This window comes from Rutilus rutilus, assembly GCF_951802725.1.
Source record: "Rutilus rutilus genome assembly, chromosome: 4".
Lineage (NCBI taxonomy): Eukaryota > Metazoa > Chordata > Actinopteri > Cypriniformes > Leuciscidae > Rutilus > Rutilus rutilus.
The window spans coordinates 10,627,012-10,654,551 of NC_140212.1; the positions used below are offsets into that span (position 1 = coordinate 10,627,012).

The 27,540-nt window shown below is 37.9% G+C and overlaps 1 protein-coding gene across 21 annotated transcripts in view; it reads right to left on the reverse strand.

The window, feature by feature from the left end:
- Positions 1–27,540, reverse strand: part of grip1 (glutamate receptor interacting protein 1) — a 238,433-nt gene that overhangs the window by 46,704 nt on the left and 164,189 nt on the right. For all 21 annotated transcript variants that reach the window (XM_084407838.1, XM_084407854.1, XM_084407843.1 and 18 more), the window contains exons 2-8: positions 24,276–24,356; positions 13,867–14,002; positions 12,298–12,443; positions 11,016–11,099; positions 10,294–10,369; positions 6,397–6,542; positions 386–533 (exon numbers count right to left, since the gene is read on the reverse strand). In XM_084407838.1, the coding sequence (XP_084263964.1) occupies positions 386–533; positions 6,397–6,542; positions 10,294–10,369; positions 11,016–11,099; positions 12,298–12,443; positions 13,867–14,002; positions 24,276–24,356 (817 nt within the window). The remainder of the gene's footprint in view (positions 1–385; positions 534–6,396; positions 6,543–10,293; positions 10,370–11,015; positions 11,100–12,297; positions 12,444–13,866; positions 14,003–24,275; positions 24,357–27,540) is intronic.

Consider the following 27,540-nt stretch of genomic DNA (forward strand, 5'->3'; position numbering starts at 1 on the left):
GAGTATTATTAATTCCCACCCAATGTTTCTCCCAAGAGCAAACTCTTGAATCATCTTCAAAGTGCTAATCTGTTCTGATGGAAAGGTTTTCACTTGCTCAGCACTCCGCCACCCTTATTATTGTTCCGGGCTTTTCTGCTGGCATGAAGGCTAGATGAGTTATTGAATTTCTATAATTAGTTGCTAAGCTATATGCATTTCAAACTTTTACATTTTCACAAGCAGGCATCAGGTTTCTGCAGCACACATTTCTCTCCTCTTGATGCATTGATCTGGCTCACAAAACAATGGAAGCATGATGAGCAATGATGCTTCTTTCATAAGGAAAATTCCTCTTTCATTTCATCTTCCTGTGTGTTGTGGAAATGATTGCCGCTGTAATTACCTATCAGCGATGCTGGCTGGTTTGACCTTGTCGATGATGATGACCTGCTTATTGCAGTACATGGAGGTAGAGAGAGCCAGACCTAAACTGGAGCCCATCGACTTGGCCACCTCCACCAACAGCGGGCCTGAAGCTGTGGCTACAGAATCTGTAAAGTAGGAGAAATACATTATATTCAGAAAATGGACCTTCCAGTGGTATAAAGCGGTGGTATAGAGCGTGTGAATATACAGACCCTTTCCAAAAAATGTGAATATCATGGAAAAGTTTATTTCCATAATTCCATTTAAAACGTTAAACTTCCATAGATTATAGATTCAGGGCCCACAACTTAAACGATTTCAAGTATTTAGTTGTTTATTTGTACATAATTTGGGCTTCCAACTCATAAAACCCACGAAAACAGGATTTAAATTAGAATATTACATGAAATCACACAGTAATTACACAGTGATACCATGGTCATTGAACCAGGTTTTGGTTCTTTTGGCAGTGTGGGCAGGGGCAAATCCTGCTGGAAAATGAAGGAAGCATGAAGTGCTCTGAAAATGTCCTGGTAGACGGCTGCGTTGAGTCTGGATTTAATAAAGCACAGTGGACCAAAGTCCTCTTTTCTGATGAGAGCAAATTTTGCATCTCATTTGGAAACCAAGGTCCCAGAGTCTGGAGGAAGAATGGAGAGGCGCACAATCCAAGATGCTTGAAGTCCAGTGTGAAGTTTCCACAGTCTGTGTTGGTCATCGGCTGGTGTTGGTCCACTGTGCTGTCCACTCAACGCAGCCGTCTACCAGGACATTTTCAGAGCACTTCATGTTTCCTTCAGCAGACAAGCTTTATGGAGATGCTGACTTCATTTTCCAGCAGGATTTGCACCTGCCCACACTGCCAAAATAACCAAAACCTGGTTCAATGACCATGGTGAACTTGAGGAATTGACAGACTTCATACATCCACTAAGAATTGCTTTTACACCAGCAGTAACAACTCGATTAGATATTTTGCTTCTAATGCATTTGTAAGTGTGGCTTAAGTGCCCAAATACATGGGGGGAAAAGAGAAAAAACATTACGAATGATGGTTATACACCCACACACACATGTACACACACTTCATTAATGTGAATGAGGGCGAGCGGCTGCAGTTGGACCTGTTAAAGTGTAATGGAGGTAATTCAACATCTCAGTTTAGTAATGGGCTGCACTAAAGACCTGATTAGACCATACATCTTCAGAGCGTGGAGGAAACCACTACGCGTAAACACGTGTCACACGACCGCTCATCCAGCCTGTTTGCAACATGTGCTGATTTCACTTGACGCCCATTACAAAGAGAAATAGCTCCTGCTGTTGTGTGTGGAGCGGACAGAATGAGCAGCCGGTCTTTAGTTAGAGCGGGCGTACAGCTGTCGGCTGTCAGGTGTGACAACTTCCTCCCTGCGTTTGCGGTAAACACACTTGCTGCCTTCGCAAAATGCCAACAATACTGGGGAAACTCCTTTAGTCCGAAAGATCTGCTTTGGTCTGTAAAGTGGCTCTATAAAGACTCAAACATGTGGTGATCCAAGTGTATCCAAGGAACATTTATGCACTTAGCAGAGGCTTTTATCCAAAGCAACTAACAAAGGAGGAACCAAAGCAATTCATCAAGAGCCAACAATATTCGTTACATACAATGCCAGGTTTATTTGGCGACTACTGTAGATTAGGAAGCAAGCTATAAAAGGAGAAGTGCAAACAAAAAATGTAAGGTTTGTGTGTGTGTGTACTTGAACAACTATATTTGTGAGGACCGGTTTAAGTTTTAGATCATTGGAGTGAGGACAAAGAGTAAAATGAGAACATTTTGGCCAGTCCTCACTTTCTAAGACCCATTTTTAAAGCATGTTTCAGGGTCATGACTTGGTTTTAGGGATACGGTTATAATTAGGTTAGGCACAGCTGTGATGGGTAAGGTTAGGGTAAGGCGTTAGAGATTGCATTGTGTCAATGAATGTCCTCACAAAGTCATAAAAGAATGTATGTGTGTGGGAGTTTTTGTGTGTGTGTGTATGTATTGGTTTAAGGGTGTGGGATGATAAGTGCTTGCAGAAGATTCAAGTGAAAGCTCACTCCCCCAGTGAGAAGCAGAGAAGTTGAAGATTTTGGAGAGCGACTTTGTGCCTCAAACATAAGGAATTGTCACTTGTAATTGTTTTAAAGCATTCAACAGGGATCAAGAGTCCAATAACTACAAGCAAATGTGTCGAAATTGATTTGTTATAATGGTATTTTGGGTGGTACATTGCAATCTGGTCGGCTAGAGAATAGCTGAACTGAAAATTGGCTTGGAAATTGCTGACTATTCGAGGAGACAAAATGGCCAAATTGCACATCCCTAGTGGAAGTGTGGGATAACTAAACATGCTAAATGAGATCCAAGTGATCTCCTTGAGCCACCATGACAGCTGATGATGAATAAACCCCTTTTTCCAGCCCCTGAATCCCACCTTCACCTTCCTGCCAAGCCTCGAAGACCCAACTGACATCAGCTAAACAGGGTTGAACTGACTATCCATTAATAAAGCCAGGGGTGGGGAAATTGTTCAATCACATGGGTGCCATCCGGGTGACAGAGGCATGGTGATTAACGTGCCACCAGTATGCGCATCACGCTGATGAGGGCTTGATCGAGGAGCTCGCTAAGGAGCGTTTGTGTTGTCTTGAAGTGCTGGAGGAGCATGAGAGGAAGAGCAGTTGTAAATAGTGATGAATGTACAATGCATGCTTGGTCTCTGGTGGTTCCTTTTAATCAACCCCTGTTACTGTATGTGTCCACTGGTGCGGAGCTAAGCAGCCATTTTCAATTCCTTCTCTACCGGAGATTGTGGGGTTGACAGTGAAGAGGAGCAAGTGGTGAGAGTGTCAAACAGATGAGATAATGCTCAATATTATGCAAATGAGAGACAAAAAAAAGCTATTCGGCAACCAATCGCGGTAAGTCACGGGAATCAATGCCTGTCAGGAATTCATAAATTAAGTTGGCCTCTTTCCAACTGTAATTGTGCATACATGATTATTTTATGTGATGTATACTCAAAGCAATCATAGATTATAGACACTCATTATACATATTACAGAAAACTTGCGGTTATGCTGTTTTGTGGGCAGCACAAAATAGCTTAAATACTGATTCAGGGAAATTATCAGTGCTGGTACTACTTGACCTCAGTGCTGCATTTGACACTGTCGATCATAACATACTTCTTGACAGGCTGGAAAACTGGGTGGGGCTTTCTGGGATGGTCCTAAAACGGTTCAGGTCATACTTAGATGGGAGAGGTTATTATGAGACCATAAGTCTGAGTGGACATCCATGACATGCGGAGTCCCTCAAGGCTCAATTCTTGCGCCACTCCTGTTCAACCTGTATATGCTCCCAATGAGCCAAATAATGAGAAAGAACCAGATCTCTTACCACAGCTATGCAGACGACACACAGCTCTACTTAGCCCTATCGCCTGATGACTACAGTCCCATTGACTCCCTGTGCCAATTCATTGACGAAGTCAACAGTTGGATGTGTCAAAACTTTCTTCAGTTAAACAAAGACAAAACTGAAGTCATTGCGTTTGGAAACAAAGATAAAGTTCTCAAGGTGAACGCATACCTCAAGGTGAACGCTCAATATATTGCAGATATGCTCACTGAATATAAACCCAACAGATCACTCAGATCATTAGGATCATATCAGCTAGAAATACCAAGGGTTCACTCTAAACATGGCGAGTCCGCTTTTAGCTATTATGCCAGCCGCAACTGGAACCAGCTTCCAGAGGAGATCAGACGTGCTCCTACTGTAGTCACATTCAAATCAAGACTTAAAACACTTCTGTTTAGCTATGCATTTACTGAATGAGCACTGTGCCAATGTTCGTCCGACTGTTTGTACTGTACTGTATTTTATTTTATTTTTCTAAACTGTTTTAATTATTCTTATTTCTTTTTATTATTTTAATTTCTTCTATGTAAAGCACTTTGAATTGCCATTGTGTATGAAATGTGCTATATAAATAAACTCGCCTTGCCTTGCCAGCAATTTCAAGTGAGGGCGAAATATTTTCCCACGCAGATTTTGAAACCGGTTCAAAGTTGGTCATGCGGACTGACAAACAGAGAGCTGTTTGGTTTGAATGAATTCGTTGTGAGAATTCAATTGCTAAACTACTGGAAATAGAAGGTTAACCTCTGACATTTTGTGAATGTGAGCGGGCCTTAACACCCTTAAAGCGACAATTTACAGCAGGTATTGCCTGATTCATGAATGAATCGTTCTTTTGACTTGGATATTTCCAATGAATCATCTGAAACCGTTCACAAAAACAATCTGAATTATTTACTCATGAATTGGACTGAATTGTTCTGAGCGGTTTGCAAATCAACAACTGACTGACTCACTAAACCAAGAACCTTCTCGTTTCGACATGTCTGATTCGTTATGAGTTTGGTAACAAACACAAACTTGTTGAACTTAACTCATAATGATCAAGCAAATACTAAGAACAATACCTCAATATTGCATTACAATAATGCATTAGTACACAATGGCATAGAAATACTGCAGAATATTTAATTTAAATAAGCTGTTTAAAAGAAAATGTGTCAGACTAGCGTTGTCTTTCACACCAATGAACATGTACCATACTGAGCAGGAGAGATTATAAGACAGAAAGAGAGTGTGAGGACAGAGGGATAAAGATGGTATAAATTGCTTTAGGTGTAGAGAAAGTTTTATTTTGGGCAGAATGCCAGGACAGAACGATCTATAGGTTACACAGCAAAACTTAAACTGAGAAGGAAAGTGTACTGACCAAAAACACAGTCGAAAAGTCACTGTAAGGTAGTTAGCGTTTAATGCTGTTTGAACAGCACTGTTCTGGGGGGCATATCAGTGCAGTGAAGGATGTGCCTTTTCGCTAGACTTCCTCTGGGCACAGCAGAAAGAGAATCTATCACTTCCGGGTCAGAGCCCAATAAAGACACCGGAAAGATGAGATTACAGCCACGGGCCACTTCAAATCTTAAGAGACTTTCCTTTTCATTTCAGTTCAGCTCACTCGCTGTCACCCTCTTTCTTGTCTTTTTGCACCTCATTCACCTCTTTGGCACTCTGTCATTATCCACAGCATGTTTTCCTTGACATTTACAAATGCAACAAAAACACATTGACATTCGAGAATTGGAAAACATGAAATAACTTCTTTAAAATTGCTAAAATGTTACATTCTGTGTTTGCTGTTTTCAGTCGATAAGCTTTTACAAATACTGTAATGGTTTTCCAGCTAGAACGATTAAGCCTCAACAATGATCCAGAACACAACAGCACAACTGGTCTGGTCTTCAACAAACCACAAAATGCCCATTACACGTCCCTTCTAGAAAAAGTCACTGGCATTAAGGAACACTATTAAAAGAACTTGCACAAAAAAAAAAAAAAAAAAAAAACGAATATAAAAAAAAAGTATAAAAAAATACTAAACGATACTAAACTAATACTAACTAAACGAAAACTACGTTTTACTACGTGCTAAAAGTGCACTACAATACAAACTAAACTAAACAGAATTAAAAGGAACAAAAAAAAAGAAAAGTCCCAGTAATAAAGGTGAGTAAATAAAGACTAAATAATTAACAAAATAATTAATAAAGATTTCACTTCTCTCGATATGTAAATGTATTAATACCGAAATATATATATATATATATAAAATAAAATGTATTGTTTTTAGTGCTGTCACATCGACATATATATATATACACACACACACACATATACATTTATAAACTTTTATGTTAGATGCGATTAATTGTATTTAATTGATTTGACAGCATCGACTGTAATGTAATTTAGTCTATATTAAATATTAATATATAGTCTCCTTTATGATAAATTCCATATTTATTTCCCCATTTAATTATAACAAATAAATGTGAATTATCTGGGGGCGGGATTAGATGAAGTGGGAGTGTCCTTACCCATGACTGACACATCATACTCTATTAGAAGTGTGGCTTCCTGGCCACACTGTTTGAGGATGCTCATGGCCTCAGCGTGAGACGCTCCATGCAGACGAATTCCGTCAATACTGAGCAGCCTGTCACCGGATTTGATGGTTCCTTCCCTAAGAGAGAAAACAACATACAATAAAAGACTGAAATGGCCTTTCTGAATTACAGAAGAAATGTGTTGTATACAAGAGAGGCACCCAGAGACACAATAGCACTTGCATTGTGTGTCTTCCGCTTGTTTGCTCTTAACAATAAGCCTTTTAAATGCCGGAAAGGTTACAGACTACATTCAATCTGTTATCATGACAAGCAGGCAGGTCACGTCTGTGTTCAACACACCAGAGACCTTTCCAAAACCACAGTAATTCCTAAACTAAGACCAGATACCACTCTGAACCTCAATATATATAAAAAATAAACTCATGGAGAAACATGGAGAAAATGCAATTATCAATTATATTGTTCTGGTACTTTGTGTTCTTGGACCATCTGATGCATATGCATACAAAACTGGCAAGTTCAGGCTAATACATCTGGAGCCAATCTGATTGGCTGACTTCTATGCTTTTTAATCAGTGCGCCTGGAAACAAAGATGTGTTTACAAGATACAGCTGCTACAATGATAGCATCTAAGGAAGAATTAATAACTTGATTTGCTGAAGTTTTCCAGGTCAGCGGTATCAAATCTTAAGTCAGTTTTATTTCAGATAGCTTAATGGCAAGTAAATTAGATATCCAAGAGCAGAATGTTAATGGTGGTTACACTACCATTCAAAAGTTTGGGGTCAGCGAAATGTAGTAAGAAATTAATACTTCTATTCAGAAAGGTTGCATTAAATTGATCAAAAGTGACAGTAAAGACAATATAAAATACTTCCATTTCAAATAAATGCGGTTTGGAACTTTCTATTCAAAGTATCCTAAAAAATAATGCACCACAGTTTCCACAAAAATATTAAGCAGCATAACTGTTTTCAACATAATAATCATAAATGCTTCTCAAGCATCAAATCAGCATTTTAGAATGATTTCTATGATCAAATGACAATGTGGCTTTGCCATCACAGGAATAAAATTACATTTTAAAATTGAAAAACAGTTATTTTAGCAATTTTACTATACTTTTAATCAAATAAATGCAGCCTTGGTGAGCTTAAGACTTATTTCTTAAGACTATTAAAAATCGGACAAACCCAAACTTTTGAATAGTAGTGTAACTGTGAAATAGTCTCGGAAAGGCAGAAATTTCACACTCCTCAATTATTTTTTCAGTGTTTTCCATTCACATGTTAGTAGCGACTCTGGTTAATTGAGTTTTTACACAGTGGTCTGTTATTGTGGTATATTCATTTGAGATAAATAAAAATAGCACGTAAACACAAAGGTAAACTGTGATTAGTTGATGTGTACAATCTCTTTTAAATCTGGCTAGGACTATTGAGCTTTATGTGAGGACAGTTTCAAAGCACATTTTAACCCATAGTACCAGGGAGCACCACACGAGACGAGTTTTGGTTAGAGACCTGATTTATGACTCATACGAAATGAAATTTGCTGTTTTTATTTTCCAAGGGGGCCGTTCTCTGCGACTGCAAGATGTCAGAGTCCAGTCAATACCAAATTGCAGAGGAACAGAACACAATATTTACCCAGAAAAACAGGAGCCGTGCCACTGAACAAAAGAAATGGGAATACTCTGTCGGTAAGAAATGAAATTACCAGTGTGCAAAATGAATATTGATAAGGGTTGAGGGAGAAGAGAGAGACGGGCTAGCGTGTAATGACGGTAATAACAGAGCAGTTCATATGCCAGAGCGAATGAAATATCACGCCAGTCCATTTACAATTCTCAAGCGAGCGCTGAAGTTGCGGGGCAATCTATTCCGGTTCCGAAAGGAACGCCAACTGGGAAACACTATTTTCATCAAGCAATTTCTTGCCATTTCACAGCAATGACTATAGTCCAGCTATGCTGAACCTGTAAAGATAAAAGTCAAACCAATAACAAGGAACACAGAGAGAAAACACACATATACATGAGCTACATTTCAAAGTTTACATGATATTACAAGTTTACATCATACATGCTATTAGATATATATAAAAAATTTAAATCAGTTCCAAAACCTAGATAATTGCCTACAGAGAAATCACAACTGCATTCTGAAAGCTGTAAGAAAATTAATTATGCTAACCCATAATTAGATACCTTTTTTTTTTTTTGAGCGGACAAATTATAAACCTTTATCGCTTTTTATCCATAAGGAAGGAAATCCATTATGCAGGGGGAAAATGGAAGGCTTAAATATAAAGATTATTACTATATTTACTTATTTATAGTTCACCCTGAAAAAAAACCCATCTTAAACCAGACTAAGCTGATCAAAATATTCTATTAATTTGACTTTAGAGGACTTTTCAGTTGGTGAAGCTGGGCTGCCCAACTAAACCAGATTGGAGATCAGTTTACACCAGATAAAACCAGCTTAGACCAGCTTAAACCATCTGAGACTAGCAAACCAGCCTACCACAGGTTTAAGTAGGTTTTAAAGGAGGACTATGCCATTAAAATTTGATCACTTAACTTAATTGTGTGTGTATTTTTATGCTTATTGTATTTTATTAGAGTATCCTGACATTAGATAAGCAAAATGCTAATACCAAAACCTATGGAAATCAAGAGTCAAGTATGTGAATCAACTATTTGTATGATGCATAAATAGTGTCTTGGCTATGGAGTGTTTCACAAATGTGACCCTGGACCACAAAACCAGTCTTAAGTGTAATTTTTTTTTAAATTGAGATTTATACATCATCTGAAAGCTTAATAAATAACCTTTCAATTGATGTATGGTTTGTTAGGATAGGACAATATTTGGCCGAGATACAACTATTTGAAAATCTGGAATCTGAGGGTATTGAGAAAATCGCCTTTAAAGTTGTCCATTTCTATTGGCGATAGTGCTGCATCCATTCACAAAAATAAATGTTTTATATATTTAAGGTGGGAAATTTACAAAATATCTTCATGGAACATGATCTTTACTCAATACCCTAATGATTTTTGGCATAAAAGAAAAATCTATAATTTTGACCCATACAATGTTTTGTTGGCTATTGCCACAAATATACCCGTGCTACATAAGACTGGTTTTGTGATCCAGGGTCACAAATTTGGAATATCACATAAAACATTTGTAAATAAAGCAGCGCTCCCATTCCATGCTGTGAAGAGAACAAAATAGTCACTTCTGGTTAAATAGGTGAACAATACAGTACTGTGCAAAAGTCTTAGGCATGTTAATATCCCCCACCCACCCATCCAGTGAGATTTGTGTATGCACAAGGAATCTGACAACAGCCAGGATGATCTGATCTCACCGTCATCGAGTCCGTCTGTGATTACATGAAGAAACAGAAAAAACTGAGACAAACTAAATCCAGAAGAACTGCGGGAACTTCTCCAAGATGCTTGAAGAGCATACACTCCTTGTGCATACACAAATCTCACTGGATTATTACAATTAATGGCAAAAAGAATGTTTGGAAATGTAAACTGATATTTCCATATTAACATGCCTAAGACTTTTGCACAGTACTGTATGTGGCTCTTTTTTCCAAGAATCATCAATGACTTGCATCTCAGAGCACGCCGACAAAACGCAATAAACGCTGTCATGTTCGAATGCTGGGGTTTAGGAACACAATCGTGTAAGACACTTCAGGGCGAGAATTAAACCAAATCATTCTGATTTCCATCCAGCATTTTTTTTATGCAATATTCCGAAATGCGCATAATAAAGGTGGATATAAACATAGCTAATGTGCTGATGAGCCCAGTTCAGAATCCAGTACCAACTCACCTGTCAGCCGGACCACCGGGTCTGATGGTTGTAATGGTAACCGGGCGAGATTTGTTCCTGTCTTCATGGGCACCTCCTACACCATGGAAAAAACAACTTGTTTTGAAACATTAAACAAATGTAGCCATAGAGTAAAAAAAACTGTACATTTACACTTGTGGAGATGTATACTCACATTTGATAAACTTAAATAACAGCTCAAATACTGGCTTAGTGGTGCACATCAAAGGCCATTTGCTCACCTCACTGAAATGTCCATATATTTTTCTACAAAAGCACCAGATTATACATTTTTAAAGCCGCGCTGCTCGCTATAAAATTGCATACCATTGAATTCACAAATGGAGTCTTGAAGATGAAAAGGAAGTCCTCAATATGCCTCTATGAGACAGATTTGAGAAAAGGAGTAAAGCTAACCAAGACCTTGACAGTAAACCTTTTTGTTCTGTCCTCTCTTCAAAAGACTTTATTCTCTAGATGGATCTAAAAAATGGTCTCTTTCTTTTAATGAAGTCTTCTTGGTAAATATTTTGGAAAGTGAGCATTAGAAGTGCGACTGAAAGCTGCTTCGCCTTCTTTCAGCGGGCCCAAGGGCAGCGAAACAAATCTATAGAGAAAAATAGTCTCTTTTTGTTTGATGTAGATGTGAATGAAAGTGTGCTGATGAGGTGGACTCAAAGACATTTGAACTCGGATGTGAGGAAGTCTACAGAGGCACTCACCTCTGATGACGAAACCGAAAGTATTGCCTTCTTTGTGCAACGTCACCTCCACATTTTTGAACATGACCCCTGAGCCCTGTACAGCTGAGGAAGAACATGAACAGTTCAAAGTTCTGCCAAGACTTTAATGCTTGACCAGAACATATAAATGAACATAAACTAAAATACATTTCAAGTCACTGAGAGTAACTCAGTCAAAGATTGCTGTTATAAAACTAATTTTAACGAATCAATGGTAGATTGATGGTGGTTAATCACTTAAGCAAAAATAATCAGTCACTATGTAGCATTTTCATATTATATTATATTAAAAATATAATGTAATCAGGGCTTGACATTCACTTTTTTGCTCACCAGCCACTGTGGCTAATTTTGGCATCGATACAATGAGGAAAAACTGCCATATACATATTTTTTAGTATTATCTTATCATAATTTGGCAGCAGGTATATTAGACCTGATGCACGTATACATTATACTGTTACACATGCGTTTTCTTTCTCAACTGTTTACGTTAAAACATAACTGACTGTATTTACGAGAATACTGAATTTGGACATTATTTTGTGTGTATTTAAGCGCAATAAGCAGTGAAAAAGAGCTCAATTTAGTACTGAGAGGTGGCTTTATCTGCGCACACTTTGGGTGAGAGCACAAAATCTGCGGGAATGATACGTGCAATACTTGCAATCCCACGCCGAAATTCAAGCCTTGTAAAATTCATCCGGAGCAAATTGAAACGAGTGTAAGGGGAGGCGGGTTTGTGTGTCAACTCGCTGTCGGAGAGATGAAAGAGCGAGAAATTGCAGCGTGTCGTGTATCTATTCTGCGGGAAATGAGTATTGGAAGCGTTTCAGATATTTCAGTATTGATATGTATTGAAAAATCGAGATTTTTGACAACACTACATTGCACTCAGTTTATTATTTCAGATGCCTCTTTAAAAGACTACAATTGAAGAATGAATATATTATATATAAAATTCAACCCGCCAAAGTGTCTAGTAGTTAGACGCCACTGCTGAAATCCACTCGCATTTGGCGAGTTGGCAGGTGTTGCTGTTTAGCCCTGATTATATTATATGAGGCATTAATATTGATCACTTAGACGTATATATGAAAAGATCACATGTATAGGAAATCTGTTTTCTGGAACAATATTAAGTTACACAGTTTATCGTTTATTATGAAAAATGACATATTGCAGAATGATGACCAGTCAGAATGATGTATTCCAGCTGTGCTTGATTAAGGAATAGCGTTGCTTTTATAATCTCACTCACAGACAGGCGGTAGCTCATACTCGACCTCCAGGACAACCCTTTCACCCACATTCTTCAACAGACTGATGATCTCATCATGACGGAACTTTGTCAAGTTGATTCCGTTTACAGATTTGATGTAATCCCCTACGTTCAACTGGTCACTCCTGCAAGGAAACACACCATTCTGTACATTTGCTGAAAAAATTGTCAGAGGAAATTGCATAACTGAAAGGAGGAATAAAGAACAGGAAGAGCAAACAAAGAAAGAGAAGAAATAAAGAGAGGCAGAAAATAAGGCAAAGGAGGAGTCAGGTCGAGCTCTGAGACGCTGTGATAGCTGATTTAAGCACATGAAGGGAACACTTTGTTCTAAGGAGGCATCTAGTGAGATCAAGACAGGCTGCTCCAGTCTCCGTCTCGATCTTTCACTGACACACAAACACAGAGTTGAAAGCTCTTGCGTTTTACAAGGCGGTCTGATTTTCAACAGATTCTGGAAGAGCGAGTGTGATGTTAGGCAGTTTATTTTAGCTAGAGCAAAATTATCAGGGAAAGTGTCTCTGTGGTAATAAGATACAAGACTTGATGTGCAGGGAAACATTTAAAGCCGAACAATTGATTTGCAGAAAAAAAGTATCTGTGACTGTGAAGAAGAGGGTTTAAAATGTGCGTTTTACTATACGGCATGTGCAGTGTTTGTTCTGGGATCTGAATATGGATCTATTCTTTGAGGATTGTGTGTGTTTTCATGGGGAGGTCTGACACGCTAGCGAACAGTAGGCCGTCTGCCATCCCTGAGAGCCAATATGGAAATGAGAGAAGAGTTCTGGCTTATGCAGTATTGATTAAAAGATTCGGTCTACTTTATTCATACAGACACACATACGCACAGTGTGTACAGATAAAACTGTGCACACACACTTCCTAGAGAATGCTCCAGCACAACAGACTATGGACACATTGATCTCTCAGGGCCCGTCTATAGTTGCTGTCTTAGCAAAAAAAAATCATTAGCATAAAGACCAAAAGACAACAAAAACCTGACAACATCATTTAGCATCTACAAAACTGAATTGAAAGTCATTTCTAACATTTTCTAAAGAATATGTGATTGCTAGCTGTACAAAACTGCTGTGATGCTAATGTGGGTGATTGCTACAGTATGCAGATGCTAGGGTACTCGTAGTTTTAACCCCAGTGCTATGTGGTTGCCAGTGTGTTCTGGGTGGTTGCTAGGGTATTTTGGGTAGTGGTAAGATGCCTTCGAGAAGTCCACTCGAAATATATGATATTCTGGTCTCTAGGTGGCTTGAGTCCCTCTTTCTGAAAATTTTAAGCGGAATTGCGAGTTTTTAGGTGTCATTCATGTTCAAATAGGGAGTTACACACCAAATACTTAAAGTTATGTGTTTATTCCTAGTTAAGGAAGTCCTAACCCTATCAAAAATAACAGTCTTATGACTGTTCTTAAAGATGTTTCCCCACCTTCCGAGTCAGATATGTCAGACATCTTAAAAACACAGCAATGTTTTGAAAGTGCTGGAGTGTTTTGTAAAATGAATCCACGAATGGTTCGCTAATACTGACCTGGCAGCGATGCCGCCCTGGCGCAGGTTGGAGACTCTGGGCTTGCCGTCTTTGTCGATGCCTCCGGATACTGTCAGGCCCAGAGTGGTGCCTTCCTTCTTGATCAGCTCCACGGTGCTCGTGCCCTTAAACTCATCTGTGGAGCAAAAGGAGGGATGAGAAGGAGGGTTATTGGGGGAGGTGGGAGAGGAAGAGCAGAGACAGGAGATGAGAGGGTTACAGGAGCAAAGCAGGCCAGCCGCGGCCATACCCCTCTCTCATCTAAATGACTGTGATCAGGCGTCCTGGCTTGGCCTCTCTCTCTCTCTCTCTCTCTCTCTCTCTCTCTCTCTCTCTCTCTCTCTCTCTCTCTCTCTCTCTCTCTCTCTCTCTCTCTCTCTTCTCTCTCTCTCTCTCTCTCTCTCTCTCTTCTCTCTCTCTCTCTCTCTCTCTCTCTCTCTCTCTCTCTCTCTCTCTCTCTCTCTCTCTCTCTCTCTCTCTCGTTTTATAAACGTATAAAAGTAAATATAAACAAAATATTGAAATATATATATAATAAAAATCACTATATATATATATATATATATATATATATATATATATATGCATGAATAAGTAAATAAAATATGTCTTTATTTTTTATTATATTTTTTTTGTATATATAGGGTTTAAGGTTAAGTCATTGTTATAATGCTTTATCTAAAAAATAAATAAAAAAATCTATGCAACCCCCCACCCCCTTTTTCAATCCAATTTTTGTCTTCTGTCTCCCTTGTATCATTTCGTCTTCTATTTGCTGTCTCTCTCGCCGACTTGCACTGATATTGCCGACTTGCACTGATATTACTGATATTGAAATATTCAGCCAGAGGAGTCGCTCCCCTATCGACTGGCTGTCATTCAATCCCTCTGTGGGATTGTCAAAGTCACATTAAGAATACTGCATATCTGTGCAAGCAGGGCTTTCTCTCTCCCTCCCTCCCGCTCTCACACGCCCTACCATCAATACTCCATCAGCTGTCTAAGCTGGAGAAGAAATCAAAATAAGGCATTTGTAACCCCTCTCTCTTTACTGGAGGAAGAAAAAGACAGATTTATATGCATTCCCTCACTTTCCTTTCCTGGTACCGCAGGACAGAGAGTAAGGGGAGACGAAGCTCCAAACCCCCCTGAGGCTACTGACAGAACAGAGCTGTGGAGCATTTCACCACAGGAGGATGGCAATAACCGGACATACGGTACAAATAGACAGGACTGACAACTTTTGAGTTCAGCTTGGAGTGAGGTTAATTAGTAACTGATTTGTATGCATTTGCATATAAGGCCGTTTTTATTATAATAAAGTTTAATGGTATTAGAGTAGAAATATTATGAATCTGTAATATAGTTCATATTGTTTTCAAAATGCTCCTCTCTAGATTACATTTTTTTCTCGCTAACTATACTGTATATGGACAATGAATGGATTTTCACATTGTTTACAAGCTGTTTTATCCGCAGTTGAAACACTGATTTAACAATTACATGAGACGTGCATTTTTTGCTGATTCTTCCCACATACCCTCTGATGTTAACTCATGTTTATTTTGTACTGTAACTAGTAGTAGAGGAAGAGATCATCACGTGTGCTACCGCTTCGCTACAGTGAACTTCCGTGCCACATTATTTTTAATGTATACTGATTGGCTGCATCACTTAGTCTCCTCTACACCAATAACCTGGTGTGTGGTGGGCGTTCTGGCGCAATATGGCTGCCGTCTCATCATCCAGGTGGATGCTCCACATTAGTGGTGGTTGAGGAGATTCCCCCCTTCCATATGTAAAAAGCTTTGAGTATTATTATTATTAAGAGTGCCAAAACGGTATTTATTGTTTGAATTTCATAATAAAACGTAATAAATTTGTAGGCTGAGACTTTTTTTTTTTAAATAAGTACAAATAGAACTTGATCTGCTTCTCAAAATTCATATTCCTTTGTTATCGGTCTTGAGTATGACCATTAGAGCATGCACTTTCAACCTTTTAGGTTGGTCTTCAAAAAACCTCACGGTGAAGATTTTCTGCATTGATACTGAAATCACGAGATCTGTATATCTATTACAAATCCATCAGTTTTGTTTTGCCTTGAAATCCCTAACTGCTCTGATGCCCTTTGCATGCAAATCACCAGCACAAAAACCTCAGTAGAGGAAGAAACAGATTTGACATTGCACTCTGCCTCCGATCGATACCGCAGCCATGTGGACATGGGAAAAGGAGCGATGTCGAAACGTGAACCGGAACAGGAGGGAGGTTAGCATGGATCTCAATATTTGGCCTGAACCTGAACCTCTAGTCAAGCCTATGGAGCCAAGCAGAGAGCTTGCAGTGCAAACATGCTGATATATCAAAGACAACAAAGTAATTAAAGGAGAAATCAAACTTAAAATGTGCCAAAAGGAACCGCTGAATAATTTAGTGTCTGTGATTGTGTGTGTTTGGGAGTGATAGAGGCGAAACATCTTGCCATGGAAAAAAAAAAAAGTGAAGTGAATCAATATTCAAACGGGAGTTCAATCTATAACAAGCTTCGTGTTGTGTGCCAGTCTTTTGATAATTAATTGTAAAAGAACTGCTCAATTTGCCTTCAGCTTTCATCAAATAATTTGATTAAAAAGAACTTTGCACTTCTGGGGATTCGCCTGACAGCGAAAAATTACAGTGGGCCGAATTATAAATGTTGCTGTCATTTCTCTCCTCTCAGTCGGATGAGGAAAAATGATGGGTCTTTCTGTGGTTTGTAACAGCATTAAATTAACTCCCTTTACATGTGGAAGACAGGGGGAAAATGTTTTATTTGGTTGACATTACATGTCTTCCGAGGCCAGAAACATACTTTATGCAAGTTTGTGAACACAAATACATTTAACTTTACATAATAACATTCTCTTAAAATAGTTGTTCTGACATGACAATTAACATGAAAAAGAAAACTGAACAGAGAAAACAAATATAGCAAATGTTTAAACAATCTAGGTAAGTAAGTACTATAATAGAGATATACCAATATCAGCCAGCATTTTTTTTAAATATTAATTAATTTAATTTAATCATAAACTGTATGTGTGAGTACACAGATAAGTATAATCTAATTAAAATTACAACATGTATGATTTTCATTTCATAGCTCTGATTGTTTCTTTTAAAACGTAATCACAATCCAAGGCAAATTCGGCAGCATCATTCGTACATGTTGTGAGCCCTGTCGTGCAGCTGCACCGGGGGGCCCACTGGGGGTCATTCAGTATCCAAACAATTTGTGTCACAGTATGCCATGGTCATATTACAAGCTCAGTCTTAAGCTGTCTGGGGAAAGCGTGGTTCTCTCAGTTCACCGAGGGTTCAGCTTAATATCTCGGCCCTGAGCAAGGAAAAGGACCGTTGGGATCTAATGTGCTGTGCTTTGAGGGCTACACTGGGACAGGTGTGGAAGTTGATAAGTTGATCCCATTACTTGTGGTCTCTCATTTCATTCCATGTCCTCTTTTCCACCTTTTCTCTTTGAATGAGGCAGACAGAGCTAGTGTTGCCTTGCCATGTTGCCACGGTGATGAGATTGGCCATCAGCTTTCTCAAAGCCGACAGATTTCTGTGGCGGGATCGAATGCTGTGCCCATCAGAGAGGTATTGAGGGAGAGAGACAGAAAGATAGAGCTTGAGACAGCATGTGCGAGAATGATACAAAGCAGGAGATAAAAGTACAAATGGAATGGTATGATGGAGAGAGCAAGATATAAACATCTACTCTGCCAGCTGAGGCACACGCAGGTTAAAAAAGTCATCACTTTTTCAAGCTGTGACAGGAGAACGTTAATCTGCGATCGCAGACTGATCTAGATAGCAAACTTGATAGATCACACACAGAAAAAACAAACAAAAAAGGGTTCTCAGAGGGGTTCTCTGCGGGTTTTTCTTCATGAGGCGACCCAACAAAGTACTCATTCAAAAGTAAACAAAAATCCTACCTTAAAAAAAATATGAATATTACATTGTCCATAGATATTTAGCGATGACTATATACCGTATGTAAAAACAGAGATATTTTATGTAATGGTGTTGGCAGATATTGTATGTTTATTTTTGACATGCTCAGTTGCTCCATTTTTACATTTACTGTATATTTCCCTTTTGCCATTATCTAATCTAATGCTCATTTAAAATATTATTTTCATACTGTGCATTATAATGTTACGATGCCTAAATTCCCATTTTTTTTCATTGAAAATTATGGATTTTAGTGTGTGTTTTTTATTTTTTTCTAAGACAAAGTAGTATAGAATCTTTAATCAAATATCAAATATTGTAAAGCTTGACTAGACGCGCATCCTTTGATGTCAACTAAGAAATATAAGTTTTCTCCCTTTAAAAAACTGAAAGGCCCTGTCTATGTTTATATGCATTTGATTATTCGCATTTAGCATTGTTTATGCCATCAGTAAAGACCCACCATTTGAGAAACACACACCGTATTTAGGGAAAAGCTGCATTTTCTATGGGAAGCTCAGACAGGGACAGCAGCAAGGTGCAGAATGGAGATTTATTTTGTTTGTAACATTGCTCCGAGGTGTAATGAAAACATTTGGTTAAATGCCCACTGTCAGTTCACGGTTTAACTCTCTATGAAGGCTGTAGGCGTATCAGCAGGTGGGCTCAGCACTGAATTGGCTTTCCACCATTGAAACTTTAGCAGTCAAAATGACAAATTGGGCCATAATTCAATATGGAACCAGCCATGACTAATGGCTGATACTAGTAAACATCCATGGGATATAAAAAAAAAAAACATATTCAGAAACAATTGCTTCAATTACTTAAATTACAACAAGGACAAAAATAATTATTCAATTCAAGAGCAAACTCATTACACAATTTCTAAACCGTCTCTTCAAAGGAAAAAAATGATCAACTGCAACTAATCAAATTGATAATTGAATATGATGTATTCAATCTGAGAATAAACGATCTGGTGTTTGAACAATGGCTCTCTTTGATGATGTTCAATCATGCAGACTATTACATCGAGACATGCAACTCCTTTTTTGTGTGTGTTATCAAACTCTATTCAGTGCAGTAAATTGACACTGGTTATTAATTTTTTCTTCTGATGGACACTATTTTGAAGTTGTACTGTATGTGAGAGAGAGAGAGATCAACATTCCCATATGGAGACAATTTAGAGACACTCAAAATGGTGGAAAAACAGCACAATAATGCACTTCTTTTACAACTACAACAATATGATTAATTATGTGTCAGTTTAATATTTAAAGGGCTAAATTCCTGTAAACTTGTTTTTACTTGTTTGTATGCTGGGCTGTTCTCTCCACAGGGGGATAAAACACACACAGGCAAATGAAAAACACTATCTGTTGGCTCCTGCGGCAAACAGGGTCTTCTGGGAGAAAAAAAAGTTTCAGAGCATTTATCATGAAGATTTCGCACAGGCGCGCCAAGGTATGAAGTGCTAGCCTGCACATCTGCTCGCAATCTCTTTACTCATCCGCTTCTGACATGCAGTTTTACACCCTCAGAGAAACACCTTGCTTTGGAAGGGTGTTTTCTTTGTTCTATAGTCACTTTTGGTCCTGTGGATTTACCCCAAAAGGAATATTGTCATCATTTACTCATCCTCAAGTTGTTCAGAGCAGTTGATGGGCCCCATTGACTTCCCTTGTCTTTTTTTTTCTATGGAAGTCAATGAGATCCATCAACTGTTTGGCCCATATTCTTCAAAATATCTTCTTTTGTGTTCAGCAGAAGACAGAAATTCAAACAGGTTTGGAACAACTTGAGGGTGAGTAGCCTAATGATTCATCTTTTGGTGAACTATCCCTTAAAAACTCTTAATCATCTTTACACACTCAGTAGGTCATTTAATTAGTCTAATAACAATGTACAACTAAATACATCACCGAGGAATTTTGATATGTTTTGACGGAGTTGGTCATTTTATTTTATGTCCACAACCCTCATTTCCACCAATGATAATTTGGGAAATTACATTTGAAACATTTGTTGGTACAAATTAAAAGCTACTTGCTACTGTCTTGCTAAGGCTCATTTCTAGTATGTACTATATGCTAAATACACACAATTACTGTAACCAATTTTGCATTTATTTAGTGTATATGTACTCGCACTAAGTTTGGGCTCAGTCATTCTTTTTAGAGAAATTGATGCATTCATTCAAGGGCGCATTAAACTGATTAAAAGAGACAGTTAAGTCATGTATAATTTTCCAAAAGATTTATATTTCAAATAAGTGACTTTCGATTTAAAGAATCCAGAATTATTATTTTTTTATATATAATTAGCACAACTGCTTCCAACATTGATTAGAAATGTGTCTTGAGCATCAAATCAGCATATGATCACAGGAATAAATGACATTTCAAAATATTGAATGTTGCCATTTTTACTCTATTTTTGATCAAATAAATGTTCATTGGTGAGAATAAGTGGTTTCTTTCAAAACATGACAAAAACTCTTACCAACCCCAAACTTTTAAACACATATGTAGTTTATTCTATCCTCTCTTTTACATCATTGTAGTTTTCTATTGTTCTAATGGATTTTGTTAGTATTATATTGAAAGTATTGGTGTAGGTAAAAAAAGAAGGTATTTTACAAGTAGCAATGTGATCAATGCATGGTAAAAGATTTCCAAGACAGTTTTAATGTGACCTTCTGCTAGATGTAATAATAAACAACCCCAGGGACATAAAAGTGCCCAAAGTCGAAGAAACACCCAGCAACAAAAACAGCCTAAACTTCCCCAAGGAACTCTGCTCACAAGAAAGCACCACAACCAGCACTTACAATGAGCCACAACCTCCATTAAACTTCCCCTCCTCGGACAGCTTGATAACAGACCTCAGGTGAAATGAATAGACGCCTCTGCAGCTGCACCCTACATTACATGCGCCTCTGAAAGTGCTGAATCACTTTGATGCAACAACATTTTCAGCTCGCAAACCAGGGCCCAATGCCATCCACAGCCAGCTCATCTGTCAGCAGCCTGTCTCTCTCACTCATCCCGAGCCTGCCCAATGAATGCTAACATGGCATTTAAAAAGAGATGCGCATGCCAGGGGACGTGTATCCAGGGTAAGCGAGAGCTAGCGTTGTAGCAGGAAATTGAGGTTATACATGAATGATGTGTTTGTATCTCTTCACCAGCAGCCCAATGAGCTTTGGGACGCTCTTGCACCGCAGGCCTCGGCTCCCCAGTATGTTGCTTAAAACATATTGTGATTATAAGCAGTTAGAGAACACGACCCCCGGTGGATTCATTTGCAAAATTCCAGGTAACAATTTGCTAATCCCCTCCCTCATCCATATTAATAACAATGCAGAAAACTAATCAAGGAGATTTAAATGTGCCGAGAGATCGGTGGCGGTGCAAGAGTGGATAGACTTCAGCAATTCTCAGCTTTATTTTGAAGCTTATAAAAACACAGATATAATCTTGGGGAGAGGGAGGATACTTGTTGAATCTGAAATGAAATCATCATGCTTTTCTAGCCAAGCTATCTTTATGTTTTGCTTCTGGTTTTTATAGCAGGTTTGGGAAAGATTCTGAATTTAACCTTTGGCTCACTTTCTGTTTATTAACTGGAATGTAGAATTGGATTTCTTGAAAGGATGTTGAACTGTCGTTTGAATTCTAATGAGAGGAATTTACAATTCAAGGAAATTCAACAGTTACTCAAGGCGTATGTCTTAACTTAAGACTTAATTCTCAATACTGTTCAATACTGTCAAAAACAAAAAACACATATTTGTCTATTTACAACAAAAAGTTGTCTAACAAATTAATATGTTGCATGTACTGTACACTACTGTTCAAAAGTTTGGGGTCAAGATTTTTTTTTAAAGAAATGAATACTTTTATTCAGGATTAAGGATGCAATAAATTGAATGAAATTGTCAGTAAAGGTGTTTATAATGAAACAAAATATTTCTATTTTTAATAAATACTCTTCTTTAGAACCCCCTATCAATCAAATAATCTTGTATTAGTTTCTACAAAAATATGAATTAGCACAACATTGCTTATAATAACAAATGTTTCTTGAGCAGCAAATCAGCATATGATTTCTGAAGGATCACGTGACACTGAAGACTGGAGTGATGATGCTGAAAATTTAGCTTTGCCATCGCAGGAATACATTTTAAAATATATTAAAATAGAAAACTTATTTACATTTTTAATAGTATTTTCCAATGGTATTGTTTTAATGTATTTTTGATTAAATAAATACAGTCTTGGTGAGCACAAGATACTTCTTTTAAAAAGAAAATTTTTATTGTTAGCGTAACATGGGATTATGGGTAAAAACCTTACTTCCAGCACATACATTTACTTTATTTTAATTCTACTTCAAATTACAAATCTGCGTCCTGTTTGCTACCTCAATTCAAATTCAAGAACTGAATCCACATTTTCAAATCAATTCTAAACAGGAATCAGTGAATTTATAGTCTCAGGTTGAGGGTGCACCACAAAATTCATCATCAGTCACAACATGAATTTATTTCCCACCACTCCAGCATGTATTTTTTAAAAGCAACACTTTAAAAATTCAGGATATCTACACTTAACATTGCATTTATAATCTCTGGAGAGTCCAAGCAAGAAAAACGTTTTGCCACTCCGCTCTATTGAACCACATAGCTTCACTTTGCAAACAGCATTTTGTGTTTTAATTGAATTCATTTAATTTAATTTGAATGTTATATACAAACAACTCATTAGCATTCATTCTTTCTCAGTAAAACAAGACATATACTTAGGTGATGTAGTGCTTGAATGATTAAAATAAATGGCTCATATTCAGCACGTCTGGAATACTAAATCATTTAAGGACATTGTGAATGGCCATTAAAAAGAATGTACCAAAGAATATCATCAATTTCATAGCGAGTAATTGTTGTTACATAAGGCTCAGGACTTGAGCAAGTCAAGAACGACCAATGAAGCAAATCTAGAATGAAAAAAAAAACGATGCAACTTCATCACCTTTGTGTATTTCCCCTTACAAAATTCAGTCGCATCCCTGCAGCGTTATATGTGAAGTACTTTGTGACAGTACTAGCTTCTAATCCCACTCTTGGCAGAAACTGATTTTCTAAGGAAGCATAATGAGACGTGCCACCATCTCTGATGCGTTCACCAGCAAAACCATCACAACGATCTCGGCAGGAGCGTCGCAGCCTTCGCCTAATCTGTCTTCAGATGGATGGTTTAATACGGCAGTCCAAAGAGCCCTGTGCCTTCGGCGTGAAGCTACATCAGAACGTGGGCACGAGGCCCCAAAGCCGTCATGCTAAACGCTAACCGCTTCTGAAGATGGGTTTGATGTGCTTAGAGCTCTGAACTGAGAGATTATACAGGGAATTTATTTCAACACCCTCCGAGACATTTTTTTTTCTTTTTTTTTTTTTACCTCTAGCATTGAAATGAGCACGGCTTCAAAACGAATCTCAACTAACACAAGGGGTGCTGGGTTTCTGTGACGAGTCATAAGTGAACACAAGCGAGTACTGCAAGCAATTTGTTCATCTCGTCACATTACCGGAAAACCGGACGCATATGCTTCTGCATATTATGTACACTACCTACCAGTCGAACATTCTCATTCTTGTTGCGAAAATGTCAAATCAATACTAGATTAAATTTCTTCAGATCACAGGAGTGCCTCAGGAGCCAATCAAAGACATCCATTTAATTATTTATTATTTTTGTAAAGAAAGTGATATGCATACACATTTTAATGTCTAGACAACTCTCTAGGTATGAAGGCTTCAATAATCATGACGAAAGTAAATTCAGTCAAATTCAGCATTCAGACTTTTGACTGATAGTAATTGCTAAATAAAGTACAGATCTTGATTAAAAAAAAAAGAATAACAAAACAAAAAAAAGTGTACTACTGTAATACTAAAAGGTAAAGTTAGTAACAACCAGTGTTGTTATTGCTAATTAAAACAATCTGTTAAAAATTGTTTTCATTCATTGAAATAAAATACAAATATTAGATAAAAAATGAAATGAAAATTATAACCGTTGTTTTGGCAACTAACTGAAATTAAAATAAGTTTAAGTTGAAGAATTAAATGATGCCTAATCTGAAATAAAGCTAAATAGAAATATTTAAAAATGAAAATGACTAAAGCACAGAATTACTAATGGCATCTAGGTAGAAAAATTCATGATAAGCCTCTTTAGCAAACTTTTGCATGGTCAAGTGCATAAAACGGTCATTATTTTCTCTGTCGATAATCGTACACAGCAATTTTGGTAACAAGTCACTTTTTTTGAGCATCAGACTATCCCACACCTTCTAATAAAATTAAAAAGTGACAGGTTAGACATTGTGCTTTGTACCTGGAATACTCTGTCTCCTAATGGCCAGAGCGCCATCTGGTGGCCTGGAGGGATTGGAGTGTTTCGTGTAGGGCCCTTCATCTGAAAAAACACAAACAAACCAAGACATTTGAAAACCACGCACAATGGTTTTCATTAGCAAAGCCACATTGTTTTTTCACATGCAAGCACAAAATCAAAGACACCAAAGAGAAGTGGCTTCCTTCACCAGAAAAGATAGCTGCCACGTACACAGCTATTACAATGGCCATCACGCTCTCAAAAGACACATAGCCTTCAAAAACAATAATTTGAGTCTGAGGCTGTCATACTCAAACTCAAAAAGACACACAGACACTCTCAACACGTTGCACTCCCCTGCCAAACGCACATGTTGAGCAGAGAACAGAGACCTCCCATCTGTGATGTATGGTGAGTGCATCAGTGTGAGCAGCTCTAGCTGTGGCCATCCGATTGTGTGCTCTGATTTAGAGCCGTGGAATACGGAGCAAAAGCAGTGGGAGTTCCGTCATAATGGAGCCCTTAAAGAACAGCAGGACGGCACACTGAGCACTGTTTACTTTCACTGCAGCGGCAAAGCACAGCGAGACTGGGCAGCAGATCACGCATATGTGGAGATGCACGTAGATGCCCAAGAGACCGTGTTGTGTGTGGATGGATATTTATACAGTGGGGAAAGGATAATAATTATGAACATACTGTATCCCATCATTTATGAACATAAGGGGGCTGCAGTGTGTTGAAATTACTAGTAGGGCTTGGTGAGGCATGCTATATATTACTCTTGCTGGGGTTAGAGATCTGAACAAATTAACTAAGCTAACCCAAAGTATTAATGCATTACATTTAGTATGGAGTCAAGCAGTATGTAGAAGTTAACATATTACACTGCTGATAGACATTACAGTTATTAACTCTTACCCTGCCATTGACAAGCTTTAAGGCAATCCATGTTTCATGTGGAAGGGGGGCACTAAAATAGTAAAGCATCTCTGGATCCAAAAATAAGCAAAGAAGAAGATCTGATCATCTGGGTAAACCAGGAGCGGATAGAAGTTGCTTATACACAAGTAAGCTAATCTGATATACGTAAATCAAAATGTTTCCTACATATTGAACTCACGAAAAGGTACACGACTGTCCAAGCTTTGAGAGAATGCTAAGCCTGATTATATCATTGGCTTTCTAGTACTATTAATGCACCATTGTATATTTTAATATGTCTTGACTGCAATATGAATATGGTAATTATACACAGATGAAGTCTTGAATAATAATGTAAGGCACACACGTGCACACACACACATTGTTAAAGTTGTTAATTATTAAATTACTTTGACTGGAGGCACAAAAAACTTGATCGGGACATCCCTATACACAATTTAAATGTATTTAAATGGTATACAGAGCTACCTTTGAATGGAGAAACAGACTATATAAATGAGACATACGTATTATGATCCATGAGCTTTTTGGACAGTTTCACTAGAGATTAGAGCGAGCGTCTGATGGGCAATTTATTCTTGATCATCCGTCATGGTCAGTTTGACTTTACTGTGGTCAATGGGCTGAACACAAGAGAGCTCCAAATGAAAGCAACATCCCACTCATGCCTCTTTCTGAACCAAAGGCAGAAGAAGCTCTGAATCAGCCTGTATTAAAAATACCCCTTCATTAATAAGTAATTTCATGGAAATGAGGGGAGGTCAAAATTAAGAGGAACCTTCTGAAGACCACAGGGGATGGGAAATAAGTCTTCTCCATTTTCTTCAGTCAGTTAACAGCAACTCCTGGGGCATTTCTGTGTCCAATCAAATGCACCACATTGTTAAATTAATGAATAGGCTCTTCACTAAAGCTAAAGTACTATGCGAAATTAAAGCATGAAAGAGTGCTTTTACTCATGGAGATGAAGCTGAAATTAGAAAAACACATTCCAGCTAAACAAACATGCAGAGAGGTCCAAAAGTCAGAGAGCACAATGGAAACATCAGGGATTCAAAACCAGAAAAAAAAAAAAAAGTAAAAAGAACATTGTCACAAAAAAATGTAAAATATATATATATATGTGTGTGTGTGTGTGTGTCTGTATGTGTATGTGTATGTATGCCCAAGAATCTCCAAGAATACTGAATGAAAAAAATTTAAAATACAATAGCCTACATTAAATAACACTAAAATAAATAGTTTTTTGATGATCAATCAATGCTGTGGTGCTTATGAATTTAGACTCTGAACATACAGTATAAAATTAGTTTAGCACTTGATGACAGCAAAAGTATTCAACAGACAAAACTAGAATCCACAATTAAACATCCAATATCATCTGCTAAATATTGCCTGTTATTAACAAAACATTTCCTATATCTACCAATTATATATCCTGTTCCTTTTTCACCAGGGAACATATATGCTGCAGCAGCAGTTTGTTTTTATTTCGACAAACAAGTCGATTTGACACTGGCATTTACATTGAATCTTAAATTCATTTCAGATCTATTGGCAATCGAGCTTACATACCCTCCATCCTCTAATACAATCTGCTGGGTAGTTCTTGCATAAAACAAGGGTCTATTGACTGGCACCGCTCGCAGACTATGACGACAACCCGACTGCCTGCATCTCCCCAGAGACCAGAGCAGACAGACTCATTTGAAATGCATAGAACTGTAAGCCCACAGTGTCTATGAACTAGCTGGTGTGTAGAGACGTCACTGTCAGCCTCCTCACAACTGTCAGATATTACTGATGCAAGTGATGATCAGACCAACAGAGGGGTCAGTAAATGTATTATTGGCACATCCAGGAATCAGATTCCTCTGAATTTACCGCAGGTTCAGAGCTGAAAGCATCATGGGATGAAGTTTACCTTTATCTTAAATCTGATCATCGGCTTCAAACTCGCTTACAGCGCTATTTCGGAAAATCAACACGGGCGAGAGCGTGGGAGCAGATTTATTTGTTTTCATGAAGTGAAAAGCAAGAATAATCCATCAGCGAGATGCAAAATTCTCCTACACTTGAAAGTTTCAAAGCATTTCATGAACGTCTACTACGCAGACGTGTAAAACAGCATGTGGGTGTTTTTCATACAGTAGCCCAAGGCTTTGCTCCTTCGTCAGTTCATCAGTCGTTTAGAAGAGATGCTGCTGCTTTCATTCATTGTAAAAATATAATTGAAAATAGCAACATGGATTGGTTTAGCTTCATGAATTTCAGAGTGTATTTACACTAGCACTTTTGCTGTGGAACAAGTCTGTCTCAA